The sequence below is a fragment of the Pezoporus occidentalis genome, unplaced genomic scaffold (genome assembly GCF_034315485.1).
Source record: "Pezoporus occidentalis ecotype Australia unplaced genomic scaffold, CSIRO_AGI_Poc_V1 ctg81, whole genome shotgun sequence".
Lineage (NCBI taxonomy): Eukaryota > Metazoa > Chordata > Aves > Psittaciformes > Psittacidae > Pezoporus > Pezoporus occidentalis.
In genome coordinates, this window is record NW_026916170.1 from 8,338,486 (window position 1) to 8,358,441 (window position 19,956).

The window sequence follows — 19,956 nt, forward strand, 5'->3', positions numbered from 1 at the left end:
GAAGGAAACAAAGATAACTAACGTGGCTCACAATCACAGTGAAACCCACAAGTAGGCTTCTTAATTCCTCCATGCAGCATCTGCTTCTTCCTCTAAAAACAGTAATTTATATTCCTTATAGGCACGAAAACATTCTACCATAAAAAGGTTCTCATAATTTGTACCTCTGGGAAACGAGTCTTCACCTTTGCCTAACCTTCTATGCAAATTAGTGCTACAAATTCAGACTGGGCATGCTTCTTTCATGAAGCACTAAACTTCTATTTGTTTCACAAAAGCTTTTCCTATTCTCCCCCAGATATCTCTATGATGAGCTACAACAACTTTTTTCAGTGTATGCCTATCACAAACTGATTCACTCTCAGTTATCCATTTTCCACCAATCATTTTGTTTAACTGAATCTCTCTTGGTATGTCTTTTATACTGGCTGAGTGAACCAAAAGATGTGTGCCGAACAGGGAATATCAGTACTTACAGAATAAGACACTTTTATAGCTCAAACTTTTCTCTATACATTTTGGAAAGCCCTGGTCAAAACTGTAATGGAAAAGAAGCTGACTGCCATTAACATACCATATTATTCTATTTTTTACTGAATTTACATAATTCAGAACCTGATGACATTATTTATATATAAATATATTTGAGAATTCTTAGGCTTATATTATGAACCGAGAACTGCAATTTCCCAGTTGCATGCAAGGGGTTGTCTAAACCAGAAAGAATGCCCAGAGTCAGATGGTTTCCTGTATTTTGCCTGATACCAGATTCACAAACAATATCATCCTCTGTTAAAAGACTATGCACTCAGAGCTGAAACAGAAAACACCAGCTAGTTTTTGAAGCAGAAAAAATGTGTCAGAAAGGTGCTCAAAGACTAGCTCAGAACATGGCCAGGTTCAGACTTAAAAAAAATAAAAATGAGACAAAAGGAGATAAATTCCAAGACAGAAGTGGGACCCACGGACAGGGCTCTGGGGAGTGGAAAAAACAAAACCAAACAAACAAAAAAAATCAGACAACTACTGTACACCATGACTACTTTAGCACACTTCCGCATTTGAGCAAGACTTAATATCCTCTTCTAAGAAAGCTGAAAACACATTTGTGACTTGTGAAAGCTGTGGTACACGGACTACAGTTTTGGGTGTCTGCAAAAGCCAACTAAAAAAAGCCACTCAATTGCTAGTACGCCCATATATGCTATAGGTCCACAAACTCGGCATTAAAACAAAACCACCTGAAACCAAAATACAAAAAAAACAAACAGCAAAACCCACACAGAAAAAAAACAAACCACACAAAAAGAAGCACAAGAAGCAACAAACCCAGAGAGGTCTGCAAATAAGCAAAGATTAAAACCGATGGTTTAGATGATGCATAGTTAAGTACATTTATGGAACCAGATGGTCATGCTAGCAATAGGAAATGCATATATTAAATGCTGGAATATCTAGGTAGTATCCATGTTCTGTGCATTTCTGCACATTAAGCAGAGTTCCTTCAAAACCAAATAAAACAAAATCATGTTTAAAAATAAATGTTAAATAAAATTTCACATGAATTATGAAATGCACCACAATAATTTCAGAAGACTGAGAAAAGGAAGTGTCACTAGTGAGCACTAACATAATCTTATATATATGTTCATCTACAGATCTCTTTCCCTCTCTCTCCATCTGTATAACTAAAATTAACTAGATATTGTACAACACTTCAAGCAAAGTCCCTCAAGAATCTAGGTCTGCTCCTAAAATGCTCACAGCATATTACACTGCTAATAAGAAAGGCATACTTCGGTGTTGCAGGTGATGCAGATCTTCTGGACATGGCAGCAGGAGAATCAGACCTTCTTAGAGGAGATCCCATGCCAGATGATGAACCAGGTGTTGCAGGTCGCTTCTCTTTCTTTATCTTCTCAGTCTAGAAGCACAGTTCATTTTATAGTTTCCATGACTTGGACCAAACCGTACAAAAATCTATTTGATGGTTTTATTAACAAGATGGCATTATGAACAGATTTGCATGACATACATTTAAGGTAAAGTTTTTTAAACATCAGCTCACAGCTGAGGTGCAATAATTTTTTATTTTACATGGACTCCCCCAGTGTTTTGCATGGAGACCGTATACAAGTTGCAGGTAAGTAACATCGCATCACACCCTCTCCAAGAGCTCTTGGAAAGGGTGACAGCACTCGGTGGAGTTTTTAAAATCATCTATATGCTCCTGTAACGTATCTTGGACATGATCAGTTGTGCACCCAGGCATCCTGTAGAAATGCTGCTAGATGTGACACTGAATCACAACTAACAGAGGCAGTACATATTATCTTTAGCTCCCAGCTTTGGCCCTCTCACTTGTAGCTGATTTAGATGGCATGAATCCCCCTACTATTACCTATCACAAGACACAGAACCTTATGTGAATTTTACAGCCCTAGCATATATGTTTTTTAAAACATGCCTTACATTGTATAGAGTCAGTGAAGGTGAATGATATGCCTTTGCTTTTCTGGAAACTGCATTGGATCAATAATGAATCTTTTAAGCAAATGGCATTAAAAATGTCCACAGAAAGAGTTAAGCAATTGGTATAAAACAGAGGCATTACCACTTGGCAAGTTTCTGAATTATGTGAAGCTTGCTAATTAACCAGTAAGACTGGTCATACTCAGTAGAGATCCTATTTGTCATCCCTGTTCCCAGAAGTTACACGCAAGTCTAGAAATGCAGCTCAGTGCCAGAAATCTCAGTTCGCTGAAAATAAAGGTGTTGCTGTTCCAAATACCAGAACTCAACACTGATTTCCAGGAGGAAGATATTAAAATGCTGCTAAACAGGAGCACAAAAACAAGGCTTACTTTCTTACTGCTATTTCTTACAAAAGGGTTAGCACTTTATTTTCATGAATATAAAAGGAAACATGATGACCAGAAACCACATCAGCATACCCAGAAGTGAAATCAAAGCTACTGGAAACCCACCTGAGTAACTTCAGCTGCAGCTGCTCCTTTCATGGCATTGGAAGTGGAGGGTGAAGTTGCCTTCTTTCTGTCAGTGCTTCGGGTGGGGGAATTCTTGTAGGGAGATTTAAGAGGACTAGCTGGTGCTACACGAGGACAGATATGGAATACTAAAGAGTTATAGTACAATAGCAAGAGCAAAAGGGAGCACAGGCAGAGGAAGTAAAGGAGACGAGAAAACAGTATACTGTTATGTTATAATGGTCAAAGGCAGTTTTCAAAGTTTTTTAAAAAGTGTGTCAAAAGACTGCATTATTCAACATGGTCCCACATTTACTAAAAATACCTTGACTTAGAGTAACATTGTATAGGATTTTTATATGTTTTTAGAGTATCTCTAAAGTATCATTCTCTTACTTCTACAAATTTTGAACAACCTGACTAGGACTGTGATTCCTTTTTCTTCTAAAAAGTTCAGCTTCCTCTGCATATGAGAAAAAGGAATAAAACAATTCTAGCTGGGTGACTTTTGAACAAATACTGCAAAACAGTAAAGGTGACAGAAGCGCAGGGAATTTATTTTTTTAAAAGCCTAAACATAGCAAATACCTTAATTTCTTGTCAAAATATACTTAAAATAAACAAACCCTACAAAAATAACCAACCCCAAACCTAAACTAAATGCTGCTGTAGGTATTTCAGTTATTGTTTTTTATGGTAGACCTCAGTTTGAGTGTGACACATGCATTACAGCTTGCAGGGCAACTCTTCCTGGGTATTTTCTCTTTTTGCAATATGAACAGGATCTTTAAAAACTCAGATATTTTACCTCTGGTTTTGTTCATACTGCCTTTTAAGATGAAACTTTCACATACATATAAAACAATCAACAGAGCTTATGCTTTATTAATAAGACAGACACTAGTTGTAACCACGTGACAGTGCGTTTCCAATCTTATTCAACTCAGGTCAAGAAGGATACTGACATTGGAAAAGCAGTAATTATGCTAAAATGTAAAGGAATTAATATTTACAGTATTTGTTTTGTTTTTTTTTTTTAAATGGGGGCAGTCCTAAAAATCTCTTACAAAGCTTTTTTTCATAAGAGATTTTAACCGGACCCATATACTCTTTGATTGACTTCCCAGCCAGTTGGAAAAGGTTCACTGACTACTAAGAAAATTGGTCTAAAACTTGAATGCTGCTAAGCATTTTTCCTTGGCTTTTTTATGCTAAGTATTTTTACTTCAAGCGTAAAAAAAATAAACAATAATCAATTAATCAATTCTATGGGTCCAATAACAACTGTTTGCCCAAGTATCTCAACAGAAAGTGACAATAATGCATTGCCCGAGAGAGTCTTAAATTAAGCGTCCTTATATCTAATCTTACAGAAAATGCAGGAGCAAAACAATTTTGACACAAACAATGTGATGAGGCACATGAAGAGTATAAACTCTTGAAAAAGAAGAGCCTTTCTTCTTCAGGAAGCTACTTTAACAGACAGACATACACAACAAATAGGAAATCCCTCCCTCAACCCTGTGGCTGGCAACTACTGACAAAACTGTCCATTGACACTCTGAGTACTGATGCTGTTTGCTACCTGTGCTACAGCCTGATTGCCTTGGGAGGAAATGACAAGAGGATGCTGGTTCAGAGAGCTGTTCCCAGAATCAGTGCTTCTGTTTTCAGCTCAGGTAAAAAGCAGTTTGCAGGCCAAATTGTATTCTTGTCAGACAAGCCAGTGTGCTACTTAAAGATCCTCCACTGGAAAGAGAGATAAAGATGGGAGTTTACAAACAGAACGAGTAGGGAAGGACAAAAGGAGTCCTTATTGATTTCTTCATTATCAAATACAACATGAAAACAAACACCTGGCTTTTGTTCAGTCTTAGCAGCAGCTGATCCCTGAGCAGTCAGTAAACTAGGAATTTTCTCATGGGCCAAGACTACATGACAGTATTTCTGCTTCCAACAGATGCTGCTTATAATGTAGAAGAAAGAAAGAATTTTAGAGCCATTCAATATCAACATCCCTTTGCACTACAACAAAGAAGTAATGCTTAAAGGGAAGTAGGCCTCCTTTGCAATTAGTCTTCAAATAACTTCGTATTAAAAGCACAGAGGTACAACCTGAGCCTATTTCAGTCATGGTGTATGAAAATACTTATCATAAAGATGACCACTCTTTCACTGTCTAACTAGTCTTATCCTGAAAAAGTGTTTCCTTTTACAGACAGGCATGTGGGTGTGGGTTCTGGGGTATTTATTTTGTGGGGCCTTTTTGGTTTTTTTCTTAATAGAAGTAAAAACAGCTGTTAAACTTTCATCCTTGTTTCCACAAGCATTACTGTCTACCCATAAAGATATACCTGGTCATACCCTGGAAGTCAGGCACTTACCTAAGTAAGTATTAGCTCGACTAGAAACACTAGTTTTGTAGATGTTTGCAAAATAAGGGGTTTAAGACTTCCATTTAAAGATTGGAACACTAACTATAACCCCTTAAAAAGAACAATAATTTCTGGAACTGACACCTTCCTATCAGTGTCTGTTTTTTCCTCTAAGTAAATATAATTTTTATGTGCATATACACATACACAGCTATATACATATATATATAAATACACATACAGCCACGCAGTTAAAGGCAAAAAGTAATTTAACAGCAAAAAACTGGAACCCTGGTAAAAATAATTAAGGCTTAAATGGTCCACTGGGATTTTCGTTCTACATACTGTCTGGGTATGAAAGGGGATAACATTACTAGATAAAGCCTCCGAGAGGTATCACACACTGGTCTAAAAACCTGTTTCTTAAATGAATATATTCAGTTTTCCACTCACATAGGTTTTAGTGATTTTGATGATTCAGCTTTTTGTCTGTTTTTAAAAAAAACATAGTTTAAAAAAAAAAATAAATAAAAAGCCATCCCAACCAAGACAGACAAGATGATGTGCACTGCTATCGAGAACAACTTAGTTCATTGCAGGTTCTGTACCACGATGTAAATTGTCATTTGGTTCATAGTAGTCCATTTCTTTCAGCAACTAGTCAAATGCAACCAAAACCATACCTTAACAGTTTCAAAGTGAGTAATTCACGTTTTTACCTGGATTATTGTACTCAGAAAGCATTAATGTACTTCTGCTTCTGGCTAAAGATGACTGTGTGGGAGTCAGCAGTCGAGAAACAATAAAGTTTTCCATTGGACTAAGATGCATGCGGTGAGCTGAAGGATGGGAGCAAATAAAATTTTAAATGTAAACAAATAAAATAATGTTACATTAAAACAACCAAAAAAAAAAGATGAAATGATTAAATGAAATAAAAAGAAATCTTGAAGTGTTTGAGATATAACATATTTAAAGGTAACTTTCATTACCTCTGGAAAAAAAAAAAACCCACACATTTCTAGTTTCTCCATCACTTTAAATTATTTTCTCACCTGTGCAATAAATACAGTAACATTAAGACCATGCTGCATTTTGTTCTTACACAGACAGAGGTTCCAATCTGCAAAACGGTTGCTTTCATGACTCAGCATGATAAAGGTTTCTCTTCTTCCCCAGTAGAAAAGGTGAAACATGTGGTCTAACAGCACAGCTACTCACTAATGTGCCAACTATTCTGGAACTGCACTTAAAATTTGCAGTCTCACCAAATTATGTAAGTCTTATTTATACAATAGGCCTGCATTCCTTACTCCTCCATAAATGTGTCAACTATATAAGACATATTTATAGATGTTCCTGTTACATGCATATGTATATAGCCATCTATCATTATAACCTCAGAGCTATTGATGAGTTTCCATTAAGCAATTCAGAAATGAGACTACCCTTTCTTTTCATTTTAGAAACAAGCCTCTACTGGCACTTACTTCACCCAATACACTTTTTTTTTCCCGTTAGTTTTTTGGTTGTTGGTTTTTGGTTGTGTTTCTTTAAAAAAAAAAAAAAAGGAGGGAGGAAGTGAGGTTAAAAACAAAAAGGAAACCCACAAAACAAATGAAAACAAAAGCAAAAAAAAAAAACACAAAAAAAAACCCTCCAGAGTTCACAGTGCGGTAAACCCTTCAGTCTCTCCCTAGTGTTTAGTAAGCACTAATCCTGCAAGATGATCATCTTTTGTGGAACCTCTCATGGATCAGATTTTCTAATCAAATTAAAGTCCTCTACAAGACTGGTCACCAGATTGAAGTCCCCCAGGTGGCACACTGGACATACTTCTGCCCATGGTACATTCCCTGTCTATTGCTGAGCCACATTCTTGGTTTGCTTGGTTTCCCCTGTTTGGCTAAAAGATCGCAGCTATAGGGAACTGCTGCAGTCACAGCATGTGCTTACAACCCTGTTTGCTGGAGTATTAAAAATTGAAAAAGAATCAGTTAAAAAGCCCACAGCATTTCTTGCTGGACCAGGATCGCCAGCATGGCAGCACAGCCTTGGGACAGGCTGCAGAACTGTTTTATTGTATTAACTTATAACCCCTCAAATATTCAGGCATAACCGAGTTACATAGCTGTACAGACAGTAAGAAGAAGCGCTTTAAGCAGAAGGAGAGTTTATGCTGGTAGGAGACCAGCATATTCACTTGCCTCTGTCGGGGGAATGTGTTATGGCCGCTGTGGAGGAGGAAAGGCGCTTACTGATTGGTGATTCCATTTGCTTTGGCAGATTCATTGTAGAAGCTGAAAGTTTGTCACATGCTGCAGAGAGACGCATTGAAGATATTTGTATTCACATGAGAGTATTGATAAATGCTCCAAATTAACCTTGCATTTGTACTTGTGGCCCTTGCCCCGATCATAGCACTGAATGAAGCATGAGATAAGCTCTTTCTGACTGCTGGAGGATGAGCATTTTATAAAATGTAGGTTGGGATGCAACTTTTCTGCTTGTGAATTTCACATTCCGGTTTTACAACAGCTCATCTTTTATACTGCCACAAGCAAATAACTATGTACTGGAGCCAAACGAGTGAAGCCATTCTGATATAAGACATTAAATACCAGCACAAGCAGAAAGTTACTTAAAGAAAATAAACTGCACACATGACAACTCTGAACTCCTTGTCTCCGTTCCCCTTCCCCTCTACTTCAGTCTAGAAGAGCTGGGGTGGACCTCAGGTATTACTCTAATACGAAAATGAGATAACCAACATTTGCATAGCTAGAACTCAGTGTTTTAATGACCAGTGTGGCACCAGCCATTTGGCTTTATCTTTTCGTGCTGGTACTACCCCAAGGGCTTTAACTGTTTGACAAAGTCTATTTGAGCACAATACCTATGTCTTACCTTAGCATTCGACTGCTAACGTTCGACTGAACAACAGACAAAGGTAATTCAAGTATTACTACAGCGTACTTGTATACGACGATCACTGCATGATACTCAGAAGCTAAAAGCATAGATGCTTTGTCCCTTAAATTTGAATCTTACTTCTTTCAAAAACAAAAATATTTTCAGCTAGACACATATATGTGGCCCTAATTCTGCAGTGCCTAAGTTACTGCATTGCCTATTACATCCATCAAAATGTTGGCTCAGTGGGGTCTGCAAGATTTGCCTTCACCTTGTACAGTAAACAATTCAATTCTTCAATATTGCTTTTTCAAAAAAGCTGGTATAATGCTTGTGTGCTGCAAAACACCAGTTCCACATCCAAATCTCTTCCTAGATGAGCACAATTAGTACAAAAATTTGAATCTGTTTGCATAGATGTAACAGTTCTGAGAGATCATGGGCAGAACAACGTTTACTATGCATTCTGCAGGAGTAATAGCCAAGCCTCACTCCTCCTTTGGGGGGAGAGATGGAACCTAGTTCTTAAAAGCACAGCTAAGTACATTTGCAATCAAAATCAGAAACCCTATATGCAAGCCATTCTTCATTTCGGAGGACACATCTACCTCAAAGTCTTTTTCTGGGCACTAAAAAAAGCCAAACCAAAACAAAAAACCCACAACCAAACTAAACCAAACAACTGAACAATATAAAAGAAGAAAAACCGTAACAATTGCTTAAACAAAGTCAATTACTTGAATTTGTTACAAATGCCATCTTGGCCAAAATCTGCTTCAAGGAGACTGAAAACATGGCTGTTTAAATCAAACTTGCTTGTTCTTAACATATTGCAGAAAAAAAGCCCTTGAGGTGGAAAAGGAAGACTGTTGAGATGAAACATGGTTTGGGTAACACATTTTCTCTTACTGTGCAACTGAATTTTTTTTCAACAGCACCTGCACCTGTGCATGTCCATTAGAACTGTCAGATATGTAATTATATTTACACACACACACAAACACAGAGCACCCACAGAATTAACAGAAATGAAAATCTGAGCAGGAGAACTTTACAGATAGTGAGAAAAACATGAAATGCCTCTACAGTGCTGGAATGTGAGGCATGCACTGCTCCACCATGGCAAAATCAAAAGGAAATTAAAAAGACGTTTGGTCTACAACAGTAAGGGTAATGCTGTAGAGTAGCGGACTGAAATAATAAGAAAACAGTGGTTAGGAAGGACAAGATCAGTGGATGGAGTGATTAAAACAGTTATAAACAAGACACGATGGTATTGAGATTCTCTGAAATACCATTGAGGGAATCAGCAGGAGCAGTAGAGGTCACAGGGTCTGGAGGAAGGGTGTTGGCAGCTAAACCTAGAACAGGGGGTGGGGTATTTTCTGATTCACCTACACAGCAGAGAAATCAGAACAAAAAGAGGTGAAAGAAATTACTGAATAAACTGGGGGAGCTGGAATTAAGCATAAACTGCATCACAAAGACAAACTGGTTTCCTTCTCAAAGTATAAAAGACTTGTTTTATTACCATATATAATTTCCTGGCTTTTTTGATGGCATACTGTGAAAACTATGATGGGAATTTGAGTTTGCCATTTAAGTATATTTACACACCATTTAAATATATGTCATATTTCATCATTACCTAAACATGTAATTTTTTCCCCATAACATCAGTTTATTCAAACCTGACAAATTTAAATAAACCATATGATTTAAACAAAAAAAAATGCATCTTTTTGAAATATAAAAGCAGTACATGACTGATTATGTAGTAAAAAGAATTTGTTTGGAAGCCAAATCAAGAAGAGCAGCAACAAAAAGTATGTGGGGGGGGAAAAACACTAAACTATTTTAAACTGCATATGCTGCACAGTCATCTAGAATTTCCTGTCAGGCTTTTAGAAGTACCAGACAAAAAGAAGATCATCTTTTTCAAGGCTCAGTCAACACTCAGTCCTCTGGTGAATATTGTATTTGCTAACTGGGTACATGGGAAGACAATGCGGGAGAAGAGAATAAGTGAGAGAGCATAAATTTTAATTGTAGCATTTAGCATCCTCCAAACAGATTCTAGTTACTCTATCAAAATGAGCAGCATTCCTAAAGTTAGGAGTCACCCTTTTCCCCGGAAAGTATTAGGGAGAGGCAACATTTACAAGCAATTACAAAGCCTTTATTCACACCCCAGGGCAGTAGCCCCTACAATACCACCCTACCTATAAAATGCATCATCCACAACCTCATGCATTTTGCACTTAAAGATCTGCAATGCAGGCAGCCTGTTTCACTTACCATCTCTCCCTCCTGAGCCTGCAGCTAGTGCTCCTCCCCACGACCATCGCTTCTGCTTCTGTTCCAGTTGCTGGCTGCGTTCAAGGGATCGACGCATCATGGCTTCTAAACGTTCCTGGTTATATTGGTGCAAAACCAGAAACCAAATCTGAATCAGTTCTTTGGGGGCTTTTTTTTCCCTCCGCCTGAAACCATACTAAAAATACACAGTTCCCCTGTTGCTCCACACATGATGATTACAGAAACTTGCTTGCAATATAAGAAAAAGGACTGAATAAAGAAGGTACCAGCAAGCTACCTACCTCCAGATATGCGTATCCTTTGTCTGCAAGCCACTGAGGTCACTACAGAGGCCTAAGTAAACAACACAGGTTGCATCACTGCCTAGCATCTGCTCCTGCTGGTGAGGCTGCTGCTGTGCTCCGGACTTAATTTGTATAAGAATAATGCTCGACAAGCATTAACTCCTTCTTGTCTATGCAGACCTCAGGAATTTTTTCCCATCCCTTCCTGAGCACAGCTAAATTGCTGCAATGCCAGTGGCTCCTCCTAGCCACGCAGATAAATGATCACTTCAAACCCAAAGTAGGTTACTTTGCAAGGATGCCCAATTTATTTATTTATTTTTACAAAAAGTCTCCTTTCTTCCACCACATCCTTTACAGTCAAGGCACGTAAGAGCTTCTGATTTATTTTATTCTCCCCGAGTGTATTTATTCGTACACGCCCAGATTGTGTTGTTCCAAAATTTACTTTTTGTTCCTGCTCCACAACCATGTTCTTCTCCATGGCTTGATGAGGTAGGATTTTCAGATGGGGAAGAAGACGATTTCTTTTCCTCCCTAAATCCTGCTTTTAACTACCTTTAACTTACAGCTACACAGTCGCCTTACTCCCTTCTCCACCACCTCCTCTCACTTCCCGCTTCCTTCTTCTGCTAGTTTCTCAGTAGTTTTTTGCTGTGTTGCTGATCTCTGCACCTTTTCCTTCTTTCAAGCTGAAAAAACCTGGTTCTCCCCTACCTACCGTTCCATCACTTACCAGCCTATTCCTTTCCTTCTCTCAGCACCTCATTCACATCTAGCAACCTCTTCACCTTCAAATTTCAGCAGCCCTACCCCTACCCTTAAAGATGAGTCTATTCTTGCTGCTACCAACTCCTGCCCCAATGGTTTTGAACCCTTCAATCCTATTAGTATTTTTGATCCTATTACTTACTACCTTTGATACGTCCTTCTGATCTAGTATAAAACTCTATCTACTTCAAACTGTTGATCCTGCAGGCTTCTGTGACTACATCATATACACTTCAATTTTTATCAATCCCCTGCTCTGTCTCCAATATCTTTTGGTAGCTCAGAGCAAATGTGAGGAAAACCTGTCCTGCATCTCTTGGCCAGATTACTTTCTCTCACCAATTCACAACTTCAGTCTAGGTTTACTATTCTGCTTCCCTGAGATGTTTTACCTCAAAATTTCAGTCTTTGTTCAAGCATGTCTCATTCAGTCTCTGTACTGATGTTGAACCTGTTGTCTCTAATGGAACAACTTCAGCAGATCAGACCCTAACATCAGGCACCCACAGTAACTACCATGGCTGGAACTTTTAAGCATGTACCTGTAAACTTCCTGGGGCTCTGGCTATGGTCAATGGCTTTCTACAGCAGCAGATGCCTTCTCATCATCTTCTGATTACCTGCAATTTATTTTTGTCTCTTCAACATCTTTGAAGAACCTCTTCTACTTCCATGAATTCCTGTAATTTGTTTCTGGCCTCATTTTTTCTACCTCATCCAACCCTACTACCAGTTATCCATCCATTTCAACAGCAAGTCGCTATCTTTTATCTTGAAGCTCTCTTCTCTTAATTTTACTACAAATAACTTGTACCACAAAGAATTCCATTATACTACCCTCTATAGAAAGCATGAAAAAAGGCAATTCTTGCATACCCTTTCTATCATTCTCAGCTCTCCTGTCCCTGTTACCTTTGAGCCAGGTGACCCAACCTGCTCTTACAATTTCTGCTGCTGTCTCCAGAAAGAAAACCTTTTGATCAATGTGTTGTGAACTCTCACTTTGGTTTTGTCTCCCTTCTAGGCCTTTAGCTCACATTCTACCAGGTAACATCATTCAAAGACCACTTGAAAGCAGACAGCTGCTTGCCCACCCTCGCTCCCCCTTTTCCCCCACCCCTTTCTGTTTGGTCAGTGCCATCAGTATCCAGGCACACAAATGTGCACTCTGCTTCTTTCATCTTCCTTTTTCTCCTACAGAGCAAATGCATGAAGGAGCACAAAGCACAAGCACAGCCTCTTCTGCAAAAGCACAGAAAACCCCCACAGTTTTGAACACTCTATCACTTCTGTCCATGCCTTGGGTATGACAAGAAAGCAATCTTCCAGTCCTGAATCTGAAGTCACTCTCGTCTGATTTAGTTTGCTGCAGTCTTTGTTTCTTCTTTTACTACTTGAGGATGCAATTTTCACATTTAAAACCTGCATGTGCTGGCTTTTTGCTTTTAAATTCCCACCTCCCAACATTAATGCATTCTGATTGAGTCCCTTTTCTGTACTCAACTCTTTCCAAACCTCAACTATTTAATCACCAGTTTTTCTCTGCAGACTGTTTCATCACTTTCTTCTGCTGTGCATCTTGCCCAAATACACTTTTCTACCCACACTCTTTTCAAAGGAAAAATCACCCTCCCATTTCTCTCATTAAAGTACACACTTATACAGAATTTTTCTTTCCATATCTATATGAATATTATTATACATTAATCAAAAAAGATGAAAGCAGCCAAGTTTCAACCATCCAGGCGAGTTACATTTGAGTTGTTTTTTTTAATGCTGCTTGCAGCAAGGACCAGCAATATTCCGTAGTTTGGAAACCACAGAATACACTTATACCACCTACTCTGAAAGTGCTGTTTTAAGAATAAAATGCACGATGAAATAGATTAAGGAAATTAAATTATTTTTCATACACATTTGAAAGCCCATGCTACCTACAATCTCAGGTTGAAATCTTCAATTACATGATGTGGAGAGGATCATTCATTTTCATTTTCAAAGAGCCTTTCATTAAAGCACTATAGGACATAATTGTTAAACACCATTAAACCCTGCAGATATGGCTGAGATAAAGAACAATATAAAGGCCATCTTTCACAAAGAAAGGATAGGTATTTAAAAAACATTTTAAGTTAGCACAAAACTAAAAAGCCAAAGAAAACTATAAGACACATGGAAGCACAGCATAAACTCATACATGAATAATTAGGTCCATGATGAAAATTGAACAAGACAAAGAATTCCTTCATCAGCAAACCCTTCCCGTCTATGTTATAAACTAAGTGCTTTCTTAAAAGCATAACAAACTATGCATGTGATCCTCATTTGGGAATTTTGACAGCTATAGACAGAACAAATAATTTCTACACCGAACAGGAAGCTTCTGCAAAAAACTTTAACCTACAAGCTTTGCAAGTAGGTTAAACTAAAAATTAGTTAAACCATAAAGACAGAGCCACCTACTGCTAGTATCTAAAATATACATGTTACTTGCCAAAATCCATAGTTATTCATCCAGGTTTTCCTCAGACTAAGCAACAGAAGACAAATTTGCACTGTATGAATTAAAACCAAAGAAACAACAACTAACCACACCCCCAGCCATCCCAAAACCCAATAGTGAAGACACCAGTAATTTGACTGGAGTACTTTTCTTCTTTCTATGTAAAATACAATGCAAGTGTGAAAACAAGTGAAAAATTAATTTTACAAGTACTATCACTTAAAATAATTTGTGCAAACAATTATAAACCAATCTATCTTAAATACAAACATCCTTTCCTCTTCACTGTAGATATTCATCAGCACTGTATGCAAGTAGCTCACTGTTGGCTAATATTATCCATTGGCTCTTCCACTTAGCAACAAAAGAGTTCTGCTATGCTCTATTTAAAGAACACATTGAAAAGCAATATAGAATTTTAAATTTAACTACCCTTCTGAATAGAATTTCTGCTCTCAACCAATTACAATTACAGGTGTGTATTAAGCATGTGTGCAAATAACAACATAGAACAATGAATATACCATACATAAAGGTATGTGGGGAGCTGCAGCAGCAATAGTGGGGGGAGCAGATGACCATCAGTGTTGTAATGAAGACTAAACTCTTCTCCTCACATCCACTGCACAGTAAATTGAGAGACCTCTTGCACAGAAATCGCAGTTTGTAGCAAAATTTCTGTGCAACTGAATTCCACCCAGTATACGAGTTGCCAAAAGAGGTTTGGAAGGCAATGACTAGTTCCATATATTATAATTCAAAGTTAATTACCTTTTGAATCATAGTAAGCAATTAATGCTATAACATCTTGGGAGTTTTTAACTCTCTTGTGTTTAAGTGCATGCTCATTACAAACGCAACAAATAGTGGATGTGCATCAAAACAATCTTTCCAGGAAGCAAGTGTACTGGTTTACTGGCCAGGGCACCACCACTTCCTCTTTTCCTCACCACCCTCCCACCCCCACCTTCAGGTGTGGGAAATACAGGTTCAAAGCTCTTCCAGTAAAGGTTTCAAATGTCCAGAATGACTCATGAGCAGCGAGTAACTTGCAATGCTCAGGGAACTGCAACCTCATCATCATCCTTTCTCAGACATCCACTGCTACTATGCATACAGGATTTGAGGGGCTCATCGGAAGACCTGAGGGTGAGAGGAGGGGTGAACAGGGAGGACTTGACAGATCCATTAGTAGAACTCAAGTGGAATTTGAGAAATGAGGAAATGACAAGTAATCACAAAAGGAAGAAGGGACGCCAGGAAGTGGTGATGTCTCCTGTTCACAGTTTCCTTCTTCCCTCATCTTCCCCTACAGATTATTCCCCTTTGTACCCTCCCCTCCTTCAGAGACTCCTGGATTTTATTTCACAACAGGTCTAATCCATCCCCAAACAAATAAGCATTCTCTCCTGTTCTCCTGCTCACATAACCTTCTCTCAGGTTCTTAAGGGGAAGGAGAAGGAGGAAAGGGAAGGGAAAGGAGCCAGGCCAGGGCTGCCTTGGTTCCCAACTTAAACTGCTTTGGACAGTTTAAGCCTGAAGGACCAGCTCAGTAAGCAGAGCTAGGAGCTGTATTCATATTACAACCAAACACTTGGAGGCAGCACTTCTCTCGCCATTAGAGAAGTCTCCCATCACATGTACAGAGTTTTGGAGAGCTACAACAGGTTTGCTCAGCCCCTTACATCCATCCCTGGGCAAGTGCAGGAGGCTACTACAGGAGGTAGGGTCCCAATTAAACAGACTCTTTGGGCCTAACCTGGCAGAGCCTCTCATGTCTGACAACCCTGCTCTTATTTCTCCAGCACAGGCAAACCATGTAGGTAGGGAAAGTATGCAGTTGCTCACTCTTCCTACACCTTTCCCCCTTCCTGCCTGCTCTGATGAAAATTTTGAGGACAGTGTTTTTGTACTTGCCATTTCCCTTACAACCCCAATAAAGGGGACTGCTCTTGCCTAGCTGCAAAAGGTTATGACAGCAGAAAATACTGGCGAAGGAGCACAATAGGTCATTGATGTTACCACAGAAGGAGACACCTACCCTTTGTTTCTAATTTTGCTATTTTTCTGACCAAAATTTGAAACAAAGCATATGACAAAATATTTAAAAATGCATTCTCAGCTATTATGCAGAAGCCACAACCAGTATGTTATAGTTGAAAGACAAATGACAGGATATAATCTCATCAGGTTAAAGTGAAAAGTCAATTTTAAAAAAGTTCAATTGAGAGCAGTATGTTATTTTGATCTCTCGCAAAAGAGTTTTTCATCTTTTGCAAAGATATTTTGGTCAAAAGATGAAGGGGCACACATAAAAGAAGAGTAAGAACTGCAAATTTCTAGAGGCTTTTTATCTAGCAACTAGAGAAATATCTTCTTTTGGCTCTTCTCTTTACACCACTGCCCTCTTTTCCAAGAAACATTAATTCTTTATCAGTTGCAGTAGCAGTGCTAGCGTTTTCTACAGAAAGTCATGTGGAGAGACACACACACACACACACACACACACACTGTATTCAGAGATCTGCATCAGAAATTGGACTCACTGGAGCAAAAAAGAACCTTAAATGATCTCAGCAGAGAGAGTAGAAGAAGGGAACAAACATGCTTCAAAAGATATATGCGTAATTTTGTTCTGTGCTAGAATTTTAAGCCTAAATTCTTCACTGCTTGAAGTAAGAATTTCTGATTTTATGTCACTGAGGAAAAACAAAATGTTTTCATAAACATTATTTCAGTTTCAGGGACAGTAAACAAAACACTAAGAAAAATCTTTCCCTTTTATGGAAACACTCATCTTTAAAACCTATCTTCTGGAAAGCTGGTGCTTTATCATCTGACAGAGTCCCAGATACATTAGCATAAATACACGACTATTGTGTGAGATCAGACAAAAATAAAGAGACCAAAAAAAAAAAACAAAAAAAAAAAACAAAAAACCTGGAAAGTGTTTGTGATGTACAAGCAGCAGTAAAGTACTTCTAGCTGGGGTGACATGTGTCTGAGGTTCCCAAAGTAATGCCCACATGCCTCTGGGCCAATAAATAAATGAAAATCAACATTTAATGCATGTCGATATTCAGCCATGTCTAACGCTACAATATAGACTTGCCCTGCCATACATCTCCCAATGGACCTTACCTCCTCTTCTTTAAGCTTTTGTCTCCTTTTTTCTTCAACAGCTGCTCTCTTCTGCTCCTCCCTCTGCCTCTGCTCCTCCAATCTTTTCCATCGCTCCTCCATTTGCTTTTCATATTGAAGTTTTGCTCTTCTCTCCTTCTCCAGTATCTGCTGTTCCCTAGCAGCTTAGGCAGAGAAAAAGGTGTATTTCACTTTATGCAGACCTTCTCCTGCTTTAAAATTATGACATAACACAACAGTCAAACAACAAATGCAATTACGCATAGCTTTAGTCCACTAAGGTCAAAAACACAGTGCACAGAAGTGCTGGGATGATTAGTAAATCTAAGTGATTTGCTCAGTAAATAAATAGGGAAGCCTTTGGTACACAAGGCGAGTTTGTGCCCCTTACCTATATAAAAACAGCGTACAGAATAATTAACAACTAGGTTTTGGTTATGTTTCAAATCCTTCTGTAGCTTAAAGCCAAATTCTTTTTTGAAACATAACACGTTTCCAGTAGGTTTTGAAGCAAATCAGTTAAACGTGTTGAAGCAAAAGCCCTTGGAATTTCTTTAAAACTATGCTTCCCTTTATGGGGCCGCCTTCAAAATAAACACACTAAAACAACGTATGTTAAATTTTCTACAAAGCTTGGAAAATGCACCATTCTGTCTCTGTCTGTAATTTGGTGCTACACAGTTTTTCACTTCTGCCTGTTTGCAGGAAAAAAATTACTTCTGTTATTGAGGGTTTGCCCAGTTTATTGCAACTGGTGGAGTCATGATCTTCTTGAGACATTAGCTTGTTGTTACAGAAATTCAGACTGTAACATTACATACAAGACTGTTGCTTCAGGTTTGCACAGGAAAAGTAGTAGTAGAAGTTAACGTGACAAATCAAGAGAAAAAAAATCCACTTCTCATGCAAGTGTATTCCATTAAAAGGCAAGGAAGAAGAGCTCAGTAAGCATGCCTAAAAACACAAAAGCCTGTAATGTCACATGTACAGCCAGAATGAAAAGTGGAATATTCTTACTGTTGCCAGGCTAAGAACTTGGGAATGTTCTTAGGAAGGGAAAGCCAGAATTGACAGTGTTTACACAAGAGCTAGTCCTTCATCCTGCACACCTATTCAGTCTCAGCTTGCTTCTTCAGTTTCTGCTTCCCTGTACAGAAAATTTTCTTCCTCCTACTCTTCTCTCTGTATCTTTCCATCCCGGCTGTTGCCCAGCCATTTGAATCCCCTATACTCACATCAGCCTTTTTCCACTTAGCTCCTGCCTTTGGGCTGTTTAACCACAGCTGTGACCTTCAGTCCCTCTTAGCCCCACTCCACCCTCAAAATCCTTGGTTTAAAGCTAGAGTGCCTCCAACATCAGATCCTTCTCCAAAAGTTGCTGGATCCTCCTAAAATACATCCTCCTTGCATCCATCCTGCTTTATAGAACACCTTCTACCTTATTATTGTTAGAAATACAGTTGTTTATATTGTCTTTCCCTTTTGTCTTATAAGGATTCCCTATTTCCCCCTGCCCCAGGACAGGGCAGCATGAGAGGGTTGTCAGGGCTGCAGGCATGCCTAGACTTGTAGGTATGAAGAATTACACTTGTCAACAGATAAAGAGTTACATCAGAGATGGTAGAAGACAAGTGACCAGTCACTAAGTGTTAACAACTACTGGCCATATCAGGTAGAGCAGGTGAAAACAGCATGCTGGAGTTGATAAAACCCAAAAATAAAGCGGGGTGTCCAGAGATTTGTGCTAAGATCACCTTCTGAGCAAGTAGATGAAACCTGGAAGTGATTCTGGACAGAGAAGGAAACCATTCTGTCATCATGGACATACATACAACTCTTGTTCCTTAATTTAGGGATACTAAACCCCTGAGGAATGAATTTTGGCTTTCGTGAAAAGGTTATTCCACATTGCTGCAAAGTACCTGCTGGCTGCATACAGATCTGTTCTGCTTTTTTTCATGAACTTCTAAAAGAAAGGTGCCACAGACAAACTGTGCCCAAATCCCAGAGCTTCTAGAAATGGTCACAACTCTAAAATTTCCAGAAGGCACATATGATGTCTGTAGAGAAGAAGGGCAGCCAACACGTTCCAAATCCCCTGAGCCAACTGCTCCCAGATTCTCCAGCTTTCAGTTTCCCCTATCATTTTTTCTTCTGTTTTTGTTTTTTTTTTTTAATTCGAATCCTTTCCAATCTACTCATCATGTCATTTTCTTGGGAACCAGCAAAGAAGGGTTAATCAAGAGTACAGAAGAGAGAGTCCAGACTGAGTATGCATGGAAGAGAGGTAAGCTACAACTCCGGCTGATGCATGTCCCACATAGACAGAACTTCTGGAGAGATGAAGTACTAAACAGCAGCAGTTTTTCACATGAATTACCAAAAGGAATCTTGTTTACCAAGCCCACAGGTACTAAAAAATGTCTTGTCACTGGTCTCAAGACTCATGTTTTGTCAGGGAACAGTCAACAGTGTATTTGGTTACTTACTGCAAGAAACCCAGTATTTTGCTATAATTCTTTCCACAGGTGTCCATGCTGGCTTTTAGTTGACGTTTCCTCCAAATATATGCCTAGCTTGAATTTTACAAAATCATGAAACACTGACAGTTCCTTCTGAAATGTACTGTCAGGTGACATTCAGGACAGTGCTACTGGCCTTTC

The 19,956-nt window shown here is 38.7% G+C and overlaps 1 protein-coding gene across 8 annotated transcripts in view; it reads right to left on the minus strand.

Moving 5' to 3' along the window:
- The window catches only part of MAP7D2 (MAP7 domain containing 2), a 77,549-nt gene that overhangs the window by 14,627 nt on the left and 42,966 nt on the right, over positions 1–19,956 (minus strand). The window contains exons 3-9 of one of the 8 annotated variants that reach the window (XM_062603828.1): positions 17,294–17,457; positions 10,574–10,688; positions 9,571–9,669; positions 7,570–7,680; positions 6,082–6,201; positions 2,988–3,136; positions 1,797–1,924 (exon numbers count right to left, since the gene is read on the minus strand). In XM_062603828.1, coding sequence (XP_062459812.1) covers positions 1,797–1,924; positions 2,988–3,136; positions 6,082–6,201; positions 7,570–7,680; positions 9,571–9,669; positions 10,574–10,688; positions 17,294–17,457 — 886 coding nt within the window. Of the gene's footprint in view, positions 1–1,796; positions 1,925–2,987; positions 3,137–6,081; positions 6,202–7,569; positions 7,681–9,570; positions 9,670–10,573; positions 10,689–10,875; positions 11,114–17,293; positions 17,458–19,956 lie in introns of those variants that run through there. The other 7 variants (XM_062603821.1, XM_062603827.1, XM_062603822.1 and 4 more) reach the window with 7 other exon arrangements.